This window comes from Giraffa tippelskirchi, chromosome 2, assembly GCF_054371585.1.
Source record: "Giraffa tippelskirchi isolate mGirTip1 chromosome 2, T2T-mGirTip1v1.2.pri, whole genome shotgun sequence".
In the NCBI taxonomy this organism is placed as follows: Eukaryota; Metazoa; Chordata; class Mammalia; order Artiodactyla; family Giraffidae; genus Giraffa; species Giraffa tippelskirchi.
The window spans coordinates 153,124,554-153,137,040 of NC_137276.1; the positions used below are offsets into that span (position 1 = coordinate 153,124,554).

Consider the following 12,487-nt stretch of genomic DNA (forward strand, 5'->3'; position numbering starts at 1 on the left):
GTTATATTTAAAAGAACAATAACAACAACTAATTCTCAACTCCCTTTAAGAAGATTAATTGTTTCAATGACTCAGTGGTTGTCAGCTTTTTTTTTCTGCCTTCACTTCAGTAAGGAATAGAGAGTAAGAGAAGTTTGTCTGGTGGGGAAGTTTGGTGGTACGTGAGCACTTAGTTGCTCAGTCATGTCTTCGACTCTTTGCGACCTCACAGACTGTAGCCCGCCAGGCTCCCCTGTCCATGGGATTTCCTAGGCAAGAATACTGGAGTGGCCATTTGGTTGCCATTTGCTTCTGCTGTCTGTGGGTAGTATGTCGTTTGAGAAAGCTTCCTACTGAGAATTAGTGCTCGTGGGGTACCATGGAAAACACCTAGTCTAGAAAACAAAATTACCTTTGCTTTTATTATTATCGTTACTGTGGCATTGTTTCTATTTTCATATTTTTGTTTCTTTATTGTATACAGGCAGAGCTAAGTGATAAATGTTTTAAAGTTTGGTCACTTGTATCCTAATTATAACACAAACTAAAAACATGTAAGGGCAAATTTAATGGTTAAACTATATATATTTTTTTCCTGAGTATATTTTTAGTTTTTCTAAACTAAACAACTGCAGACAGTTGTTTTCTAGACAGTTTTTTTTAAAAGTAAACCAGATTATGTTTCTTTTTGATATGATATTGTATCATTTAGAGCTGTTGAAAAACAAAATTTGCATACATTTCTTTTTCTTTACTGTCACTGCTTTCCCTTAACTAGCCTTCTTTCTAGAAATCTCTAGTCAGCTGTGAAATTATTTTACACTGGCATCACTGTTGTCTCCTCTAATAGATCTGAACCTTTGGATTTGCTAGTGTCCTAGTACGTGACTTGCTATCCATTCTGGGCCCTCTGTGTCTACACTAAGTTTCCCTTAGAGGTTTATGGCCCTGCCTGGATGCTGATGACAAAATTGGTCTATATGCTTATCTTCAAGGAGAATTGGAGATCTGCTCAAGTTTAGGAATGTGAAGAAGGGGTTAAATGCAGATTTCGGCACCAGTTACCCTCTTGTTGTTAGGTACATAAATCTGGTTGGTACCAGGTCTAGTGGTTGAGCTTGTCCTATGTCATCACTGTCACCAGATTTAGGACTTTGGGTGGTGGGCCACTTCCCAGACTCCTAAGTCAGATATTCCTCCTTTGTGCTCCCATAAAAACCCTCCCCCCATATCATAGCTAGTACCCTGGGATTGATTTCTCTTTGTCTATAATCAGGTGATTGAGTGAAATCAGTTTCCACAAAAGTCTGACCCAGTAAGTCTTTGGTGTGTCCATTTGCAGAAATCTAAATAATATATTTTTTCTTTTTTGAAAGGAGATCATCATTCAGTTCATCATGATCTGAGGCCAAAAAACAAAGCAAAAACTTGCTTGGATTGACTGAATACAGTTATTAAAAGTAAACATGGAAAGTGAACCAGACCATGAAAATGTGGAACAAAGCCTCTGCGCCAAGACTACTGATGAGGAACTGAACAAGTCTTTCAGTCTAGAAGCTTCACTTTCAAAATTCTCTTACATAGATCTGGACAAGGAACTGGAGTTCAGAAATGATCTGGTAAAAATTCAGCTTTTATCAAGTGATGATGTTTAACCAAAATGTTGCTTAGAGTGCACTTTATAATCTAAAGACTCTAAATTCATCATTTTTGCATAGATTAGTAGGCATCTATATACAGTTTTGGCCTAGACCGGGCCGGGGCCCGGGGGCCGGGGGCGGCGGCCGAGAGGGGCTAGGCCGGGCCGGGGGCCGGGGGCCAGGGGCCGGGGGCCGGGGGCGGCGGCCGAGAGGGGCTAGGCCGGGCCGGGGGCCGGGAGCCGGGGGCAGCGGCCGAGAGGGCCTAGGCTGAACTGAACTGATAGGCAGTTTTATGAAATAATACTACTCTTCATTTCTATAGCTGATTATAGTTTATAAAACACTCTAATACATCTTCTCATTTGAGCTTCACAATGCTCTGATACTCCATTTTTATAGGGAAAGAAACTGACGTGCAGCTGTGTTAAATGATATCTCTATCATAGCGCTAGTGGTAGACTTAGAATTCTTCTACAGTGATTTTTTTCCCCTCATTGATCTGATATCAGTAGGTTTTTGTGACGATATGAATATTTAATAACAAGTTGTTTGACCTAATCATCCACCACCATAATTTATGATACAATTAGGAATTCAGTGTCAGCCCTTTGTATATCTCTTATGACTTAGAAGTTTAGGGCTTGTCGTAAGAAATGCTGTTTTGTTTAAGAAAGCAGATGCCAAAGCCCTTCAACAGAAGCTTTCTGGAAAGGATTGTTAGGATGTTGCCATCAGTGCATATTTGTACTTGATTATCTCTGAATATGTGGCTAGAAAAGGAAACAGTCCTGTAGTTTTTTGACCTGACCCTTAATATCATGAATTACTGAGTTGGCTTTCTGTGAGAAGAGTTTGGTGGTCTGTTTGTCTTCTGACTGATAATGGTTCTAATCAGTTAAAACACCCTCCCACTTATAAGAGGGAAAGCATTATTATGTGAACATTAATTTCTTTTTTCTATTTAGATTGATGATAAAGAGTTCGATATTCCTCAGGTTGATACTCCTCCAACACTGGAAAGCATACTAAATGAAGTAGGTATATATTAACAATTGCTGTTTTATCATGATGATTTGAATACTTCCGGGTTATAGTGTATGTTTCCAGATCTGCATTGTCCAGTACGGGAGCCAGCAATCACATGTGGCAATTTAAACTGATTACAGTTAAAGAAAAATTAAAAATCCATTCGCTCAGTTGTACAAGGCACACTTCAAGTGCTCTGTTGTCACATGTGGCTAGTGGCTATTGTAGTGGACAGCATAGATGCCAAGAGTATTTCCATTATTGCAGAAAGTTCTAGATTGTGAGCTTTTCAGGGGCAGAAGCCATGTCTTGTTCATCTCTGTGCCCAGGACAATGCCTCACACTTGGGCCGACTGAAGAAATGTTTTATTAAGTGACTTGAAATACTAAATTCATGACACTTTTGAGATTTGTATTATGTTTTGATAATGTCGTCTCTACCAGTGATATTCAAAATAGCTCGTCCTCAGGAGGTACAAAAGAGCATCCGCAGCCTCGTAATGCACTTCATCACCCTTCTATACAAAGAAAATGAAGCCGCCATAGATTATCTTGTGAATACCATCTCGATTAAAAAGTTTCTGAGAGCTCTGAAATGATGTTACTTTCTGAATTAGCAGATCATAAAGGCTTTATAAAGGAGCTCTTTGAAAGTACATGTTGATGAAGTGTGCTAGCTTTTTTGTACCCTGCATCTGCTGACAATTCTTTAACTCAGTCTTCTTGATCTTTTAACAACTTGTTTAAGACTCCCATTGGAAGTTTTAGCTCCTAATTTGAGAAAGATTTTTAAAAATCTATTTCAGATCCATAGTTATGTTTTGTAAAAGATAATGATGCAAAGATTCCTCAACAGAAATGCCCACTGGCCCCATTGGTGGGGTTGGGCCCTGGTTTGCTTTTTTTTTTTTTTTGGCCCTATCCACTCTATTACTTCTTTATCTATACTTTTAGGTGTATCAGTTCAGTTCAGTTCAGTTCAGTCGCTCAGTCGTGTCCGACTCTTTGCGACCCCATGAATTGCAGCACGCCAGGCCTCTCTGTCCATCACCAACTCCCGGAGTCTACCCAAACCCATGTCGATCGAGTCAGTGATGCCATCCAACCATCTCATCCTCTGTCGTCCCCTTCTCCTCCTGCCCCCAATCCTGCCCAGCATTAGGGTCTTTTCCAATGAGTCACCTCTTCGCATGAGGTGGCCAAAGTATTGGAGTTTCAGCTTCAACATCAGTCCTTCCAATGAACACCCAGGATTGATCTTTAGGATGGATTGATTGGATCTCCTTGCAGTCCAAGGGGCTCTCAAGAGTCTTCTCCAACACCACAGTACAAAAGCATCAATTCTGTGGCGCTCAGCTTTCTTCACTGTCCAACTCTCACATCCATACATGACCACTGGAAAAACCATAGCCTTGACTAGATGGACTTTTGTTGGCAAAGTAATGTCTCTGCTTTTAAATATGCTATCTAGGTTGGCCATAACCTTCCTTCCAAGGAGTAAGCGTCTTTTAATTTCATGGCTGCAATCACCATCAGCAGTGATTTTGGAGCCCCAAAAAATAAAGTCTGACACTGTTTCCATTGTTTCTCCATCTATTTCCCATGAAGTGATGGGACCAGATGCCATGATCTTAAGTTTTCTGAACGTTGAGCTTTAAGCCAACTTTTTCACTCTCCTCTTTCACTTTCATCAAGAGGCTCTTTAGTTCTTCTTCACTTTCTGCCATAAGGGTGGTGTCATCTGCATAGCTGAGGTTATTGATATTTCTCCTGGCAATCTTGATTCCAGCTTGTGTTTCTTGCAGCCCAGCATTTCTCATGATGTATTCTGCATATAAGTTAAATAAGCAGGGTGACAATATACAGCCTTGACATACTCCTTTTCCTATTTGGAACCAGTCTGTTGTTCCATGTCCGGTTCTAACTGTTGCTTCCTGACCTGCATACAGGTTTCTCAAGAGACAGGTCAGATGGTCTGGTATTCCCATCTCTTTCAGAATTTTCCACAGTTTATTGTGATCCACACAGTCAAAGGCTTTGGCATAGTCAATAAAGCAGAAATAGATGTTTTTCTGGAACTCTCTTGCTTTTTCGATGATCCAGCGGATATTGGCAATTTGATCTCTGGTTCCTCTGCCAGATTCATAGGCAGTACTATATAGGATGCAAACTACTTTCTCTATGAATTATATCGTTTATTCTTTTAAAATATCAGCTTGATATTGCTGTTTCTTTGAATATATTTTTAAATGTTACGTATGGTCTGTATTAAGACTTGAGCATTTATAATTTTGACCAAGAAGGCTTTGAGAGGTCAAAGAGAGACTATCCTGTTAAAGTCATATTTATTTATTGCTTTCTAATAGAGAGGAAATCTTTCATTTAGAGATGAAGAGATTAATTTGTCAGTTTTCATAACATGATGTTAATCACATAATTATTTCAATTACAAAGTGAGAACTAAAAATAGTCTTAGAGGATGTGTACAAAGCCCTGTTTGTACATCTTTGTACAGTAATGTCAAAGTAATGCTCGTATGAATGAGGCTGTAGTTTATTATGAAGGAAAGCTATCTTTGCAGAATTTACATACCTGCTAGTATCTGTAATGTGATGGAGGTGATGGAATTCCAGGTGAGCTATTTCAAATCCTCAAAGGTGATGCTGTGAAAGTGCTGCACTCGATATGCCAGCAAATTTGGAAAACTCAGCAGTGGCCACAGGACTGGAAAAGGTCAGTTTTCGTTCCAATCCCAAAGAAAGGCAATGCCAAAGAATGCTCAAACTACCGCACAATTGCACTCATCTCACATGCTAGTAAAGTAATGCTCAAAATTCTCCAAGCCAAGCTTCAGCAATACGTGAACCGTGAACTTCCAGATGTTCAAGCTGGTTTTAGAAAAGGCAGAGGAACCAGAGATCAAATTGCCAACATCCGCTGGATCATCGGAAAAGCAAGAGAGTTCCAGAAAAACATCTATTTCTGCTTTATTGACTATGCCAAAGCCTTTGACTGTATGGATCACAATAAACTGTGGACAATTCTGAAAGAGGTGGGAATACCAGACCCTCTGACCTGTCTCTTGAGAAACCTGTATGCAGGTCAGGAAGCAACAGTTCGAACTGGACATGGAACAGCAGACTGGTTCCAAATAGAAAAAGGAGTACGTCAAGGCTGTATATTGTCACCCTGCCTATTTAACTTATATGCAGTGTACATCATGAGAAACACTGGGCTGCAAGAAACACAAGCTGGAATCAAGATTGCCGGGAGAAATATCAATAACCTCAGATATGCGGATGACACCACCCTTATGGCAGAAAGTGAAGAAGAACTAAAGAGTCTCTTGATGAAGGTGAAGGAGGAGAGTGAAAAAGTTGGCTTAAAGCTCAACGTTCAGAAAACTAAGATCATGGCATCTGGTCCCATCACTCCATGGGAAATAGATGGGGAAACAGTGGAAATAGATGGGGAAACAGTGGAAACAGTGTCAGACTTTACTTTTTTGGGCTCCAAAATCACTGCTGATGCTGATTGCAGCCATGAAATTAAAAGACGCTTACTCCTTGGAAGGAAGGTTATTGCCAACCTAGACAGCATGTTTAAAAGCAGAGACATTACTTTGCCAACAAAAGTCCGTCTAGTCAAGGCTATGGTTTTTCCAGTGGTCATGTATGGATGTGAGAGTTGGATGGTGAAGAAAGCTGAGCGCCACAGAATTGATGCTTTTGTACTGTGGTGTTGGAGAAGACTCTTGAGAGTCCCTTGGACTACAAGGAGATCCAATCAATCCATCCTAAAAGAGATCAATCCTGGGTGTTCATTGGAAGGACTGATGTTGAAGCTGAAGCTCCAATACTTTGGCCACCTCATGCGAAGGGTTGACTCATTGGAAAAGACCCTAATGCTGGGCAGGATTGGGGGCAGGAGGAGAAGGGGACGACAGAGGATGAGATGGTTGGATGGCATCACCAACTCGATGAACATAGGTTTGGGTAGACTCCGGGAGTTGTTGATGGACAGAGAGGCCTGGCGTGCTGCAATTCATGGGGTCGCAGAGAGTCGGACACGACTGAGCAACTGAACTGAACTGAACTGAGTATCAGTAAGTATAATAATCACTAGTGGTTAACTGAGAAGATGATACTGTTATCTTCCTCACTGATTTGGGTGCCTTGTGCATTTGGGTCACAGTGTTAAATACTGTGATTATGAAGTGCTATGTGATTGTCTCTGATTTTGAGAGAAAAATAGGACTGGAAATAGGCTGGCTGTCACACCTCCAGGGAGCTCAACAGGTGGACAAGTGAAAATAAAAATAATTTAAACTGTAGAACATTATGAAGACTAAAAAGGGAAGAAGTATTAAAGAGTGATTTTAAGAAAGAAAAGGGACAAAAGTAGAAAGTGTAAATAAGCACTTGCTCCAGGATATGTGGGTACATATATCCTATAAAATGCATAAATAAACCTGAAGAGATGCTGGGAAGAAGTGGACATTTGTTTTACAGAAAGTTATAGATTACTGAGACATGCTAAATCTCAGAACTTAGGGCATGAAATAATGTTACTAGGCCTTGTCATCTTTTGAAACGGTGCTACTTCTGAGGTTTTTAATCTTGAAATTCAGTCTCTAATAATAATCCTCCCCCATCCCTACATTCTCTTCCTTCCATTAAACCTCCTCTTTGACCTCCTTAGGACCAAGTCTCTTGATCCCCAGTGTCTGAGAGTAGCCCTGACTTCAGTTCTGCTGTTGGCTCATGCAGCCGGACATTTCTTTTGAACTTTTAATGGAGATATCACATACATAAAGAAAAAGTGCACAGGTCATAAGTGTACAGCTTGGTGAATTTTCACAAACAGAATTCTTCGTGTAAGTGGAGTCCATCTGAAGAAATAAAACATTGCTAGCACCCCAGAAACTCCTCTTGTGCTCCTTCAGTATCGAACCCAGGATAATCACTGTCCTGACTTCTACCAGCATTGATTGGCTTTGAACTTCATAAAAATGGAATTATACAATATATGCTTTTGTGTGTCTGACTTATTTCCCTCAATATTGTGTTTTTAGATTCATCTGTATTTTCCTGCATGTCATTATTCATCCATTCCCATTGCTGTGTAAAATATATACCATTTTTTATTCATTCTACTGTTTATGGGCAGTTTTGTAATACCCAGTTTCTGGCCACTTTGACAAGTGCTGCTGTAAATATTCTTATTCATGTCTTCAGGTACCTACACACATGTGTACACATACACACACACATTTCTTCTGGATATGTACCTCAGAGTAGAAATTCTGTGTCATCAGATATGGGCATGGTCAGCTTTCATAGATACTGCCACAGGTTTCTCAAAGTGGTTGTGATAGTATATGCTTTCTGCAGCAATATATGGATATGGTTATGTGTATAACTTTACATGGTTATATATGGTATTACCATATATATTACCATGTCATATATATGGTAATGTATATATACCATATCATATATGAAGATATGGTTCCCATATCTTCATCAACTTTTTAATTTTTCTCTTTTTCACTTTAACCATTCATACCTAATAGATGTGTAGTAGCATCACATCAGAGTTTTAATCTGAATTTCCCTGAAGATTGATGAAATTGTGTTCCTTGACATACGTTGTAGCCATTTGGATATCTCTTTTGTGAATTGCTTTTTCATGTCTTTTGCCCTTTTTCTGTTGAGTTGATTTTTAAAGTATTTTTAGGAGTTCTTTATATGTGATGTATGTAAGCTTTCTATTAGATGTATATATTGCAAATATCTTCTTCCATTCTGTGGGTTACTTTTTCACTCAGTTAATGGTTTCTTTTGATGAGCAGAAGTTCTTAGCAGTAGTTCAACTTACTAAGTTTTTCCATTTTTGTTAGCTTTTTGCTGCATCCTATTGAAGAAAATTTTGCAAATTTCAAGGTTATGTTGATGCCGTCGTATTTTAAAATCTTTATTGTTCTACCATTTACATTAGATCCACAGTTCATGTGAAATTTGTTTGTGTGGTGGTGTGAGGTATGAGGCAGCACCACTTACTGAGCACCATTTCTGTGGTGTCACTTTCTCTTTTAAATCAGGTGATCGTATATGGTGGGTGTGATTTCACTGGTCTTTCTGTACTTGCCCCAATATCACAGTCTGTTTGAACCTTTATAATAGGTCTTGATATCTAGTAGGTTCAAATCTTCCAGCTTTGTTGTTCTTTAAGATTGCCTTGCTTATTCTTAGTCTTTTGCATTTCTACATAAGTTTTAGAATCAATTTATTGGTTTACACACACACACATACCAGGTGAAATTTGATAGGATTGTGTAGGTTCTACACATCAGTTTGTGAGAATTGATATCTCTACCATGTAGCTTCCATGGTGGCTCAGTTGGTAAAGAATCCACCTGCAATGCAGGATACCCTAGTTTGATTCCTAGGTCAGGAAGATCCTCTGGAAGAGGGCATGGCAACCCACTGGAGTATTCTTGCCTGGAGAATCTCCATGGACAGAGGAGCCTGGTGGGCTGCAGTCCATGGGGTCTCAAAAGAGTTGGACACAACTGAGTGACTAAACACAGCACACACCATGAAGCTAGTAATTTTAAATTCAGCCTCACTGATAGCCTTAATTATCTTCCTCATTTTTTTCCCCCCACTTAATCCTGTAAGCCCTCAACCCTGGCTTAATTTAGCTAATCTATTTGCTTTAATTATATCCCTGGGCTGCTTAAGAAAATCATATAAGATTCTGTCTGACTCTCTTGCTTAAGACCTTGGTTCTGCATTTCATTTATGAGTTGTTTCCGTTCCCTTTCCGTAAGGCAGTCCTTCCATTCTTGTACAGCTCTCAAGTAACTCAGTAACTCCTTGCAAACCTTCATCCTGTTCTTTGTGTGTGGAGATATCTGAAAAACAGTTGGAAATATGGCCTAAACCAAGAGAAATGTTGGTGCTAAAGATACAGATCTTGAAGTCCTTAGCATGACATGGTATTTGAAGCTATAGGTGTGGATTACCTTGTTCATACAGAAAGTGTGTGAAGTAGGAGGAGACAAGAGCCAAGAATATAATCCTGGGGAACAAAATCACTCAAAGGTTGGGCTGAAGAGAAAGTAGAGAACATGACGAATAGAAGAGGCCACATAAGTTGAAGGAACAGTAAATAAGAGATGTATTGGAAACTTAGGGAAGAGAAAATTTCCAGAAGTGAGGCTTGGCCAGTGGTATTACTTAATGCATATGGGGCAGTAGCATGCTAAAGGAAAACAGGCTGGCAGATTTGACTGGTAACTTCAAGAGTAGTAGTCGGTAGCCGGTAATGGGTTGAGAAAGTGGAGTGTGGACTGCTGTCTTAAGAACGTGGATAGAAATAAGGGAGAAGGTAGTCCAGCTGAAACTGAAGGTATGATCAGAACTTTTTTCTCTACTCTCTGCTGCCTAAAATCAGCTTGCTTGAAGCTAGACTCATTTTGCTTTATCTGCTGTTCTTTCTTATCTCAATTAGTAGTATTACCTTTTGCCTAGTTGCTCTAGCTAGAATCCTTGGAATCTTTTTTGACTTCTTTCTTAAACTTAATCCTCTCTGCCCCCCGCAAAACACTGTTTAAATGGTAAGCAGGAATCTTTGATTTTACCTCAGTAATGTCTCCGTATTCCTTCTCTTGACCCCTTCGGCTGCATTCCTAGACTGAACTCTTCTCTCTTTCCTTGACATTGCAGTGGCCTTCTTCCTGGTTCTTATTAGTCTCCCTGCCCCAGTCTCCCCCTCTACTCTCATTCATCTTCATTCTGCCCCATTTATCTTTTTAAACATGATTCTCATCATGTGTCGATTTCTTAGAGATCTCCTTGCCTTCCAACTGCTTGCTGTATGCAGTACATTAATTTATTAAGTAAATGAGTACTGATGATGTACCTGCATTGTACTAGGCACTAGGAATACAGTGGTGAATGTGGGACCTCCTGTCACCTAGCTTAATGAAATATAAAGCTTTTTACAATTTGGGTCCCAGCTTATGTTTCTAGGATCATCTCCAACTCCTACTTGTATACTCTGCTCAACTTAGACTACCTCCTTTATCATTGGCACAATCCATATTATGAAATCACTGTGTTTGCACATGCTGTTTCCAACCCAGAATGCCTTCTGTTTGTCATGTTTATTAAGGTATACTATTTATAGTCAGGTGGTATTTATTTTCTTCAATCAGCCATTGGGTGTTAATTAACTAGTAATGCACCTAGACAGTTTTGAATATGAAGAAATATTTGGCAACTAAAAATATAACCTGCGTAATTGCTCCTGCTTCTTTCAGCTACAAGAAGTAAGTTTTTGGAGTGAAAAAAGTAGGGAGAGATATCTAGAGTTGAAATTTAATTCTGTACTGTGCCTCTCTGGTCAATAGCAATGCATGGAAAAGGGGTGAAAAACAGAGTAAGCATATGTTTTATTTTGGAAAAACCCATTAATGCCTGTTTGACTTATAGAGTATTTGGACTTTTGAATTTATGTATCCATGTTCTCCTAATTTAGACTGATGATGAAGATGAATCTTTTGTTCTTGAAGATCCTACATTGTTAAACATTGATACTATTGATTCTCACTCTTATGATACTTCATCTGTGGCAAGCTCAGATAGTGGTGACAGGACCAACTTAAAAAGGTGAGTATTCTTTTTTTTAAAAAGTTCAAGTATAGTTGATATACAGAGTTGTGTTGATTTCTGCTGTACAGCAGGAGTGACTAAGTTATACATATACATACATTCTTTTTCATATTCTTTCCCATTATCCCAGGATATTTCCAGTATCCCAGGCTATTGAATATAGTTCCCTGTGCTATACAGTAGGACGTTGTTGTGTATCCATTCTATATGTAATTCTACTAACTGCAAACTCCCAGTCCATCCCTCCCCTACCCTTCCACCCCCTTGGCAATCACAAATCTGTTTTCTTTATCTGTGAGTCTCTTTCTGTTTCATAGATAGATTCATTTGTGCCATATTTTAGATTCCATATACAGGTGATATGATATATGGTAATATTGGTGTTTGTCTTTCTCTTTCTGACTTAATTCACTTGGTGTGATAATCTCTGGTTGCATCCATGTTGCTGCAAATGGCATTATTCAGTTCTTTTTTTTTTTTTTAATGACTGAGTAGTCTTCCAGTGTATATAGGTGCCACATCTTTATCCATTCATCTGTCAGTGGACATTTAGATTGTTTCCGTGTCTTGGGTCTTGTGAGCAGTGCTGCTGTGAACAATGGGGTGCATGTGTCTTTTTGAATTATAGTTTTGTCTGGCTATATGCCCCAAAATGGGATTGCTGGATCATATGGTAGTTCTTCGTTTAGTTTTCTGAGGAACCTTCATACTGTTTTCCACAGTGGCTGTACCAACTTACATTCCCAGTAACAGTGTAGGAGCATTTTCTTCTCGCTATACCCTCTCCAACACTTGTAGACTTTCTAAATGATGGCCATTCTGACTGGTGTGAGGTGGTATCTCATTGTGGTTTTGGTTTACATTTCTCTAATAGTTAGTGATGTTGAGCATCTTTTCATGTGTTTGTTGGCTATTTGTATGTCTTTGGAGAAATGTCTGTTTAGGTTTTCTGTCCATTTTTCGATTGGTTTTTCTTGTTGTTGTTGAGTTGTATGAGCTGTTTATATATTTTGGAAATTAAACCCTTGTTGGGTAGGGTGTATCATTTGCCAGTATTTTCTCCCATTCTGTAGGTTACCTTTGCATTTTGTTTAAGGTTTCCTTTGCTGTACAAAAAGCTTGTACATTTGATTATGTCCCATTTGTTTATTTTTGTTTTTA

The 12,487-nt window shown here is 39.2% G+C and overlaps 1 protein-coding gene across 50 annotated transcripts in view; it reads left to right on the plus strand.

The window, feature by feature from the left end:
* VPS8 (VPS8 subunit of CORVET complex) overlaps positions 1 to 12,487 on the plus strand; it is a 378,806-nt gene that overhangs the window by 101,420 nt on the left and 264,899 nt on the right. For all 50 annotated transcript variants that reach the window (XM_081571329.1, XM_081571349.1, XM_081571332.1 and 47 more), the window contains 3 exons: positions 1,356 to 1,598; positions 2,585 to 2,653; positions 11,193 to 11,323. In XM_081571329.1, the coding sequence (XP_081427455.1) occupies positions 1,446 to 1,598; positions 2,585 to 2,653; positions 11,193 to 11,323 (353 nt within the window). In that variant the 5' untranslated portion in view covers positions 1,356 to 1,445. The remainder of the gene's footprint in view (positions 1 to 1,355; positions 1,599 to 2,584; positions 2,654 to 11,192; positions 11,324 to 12,487) is intronic.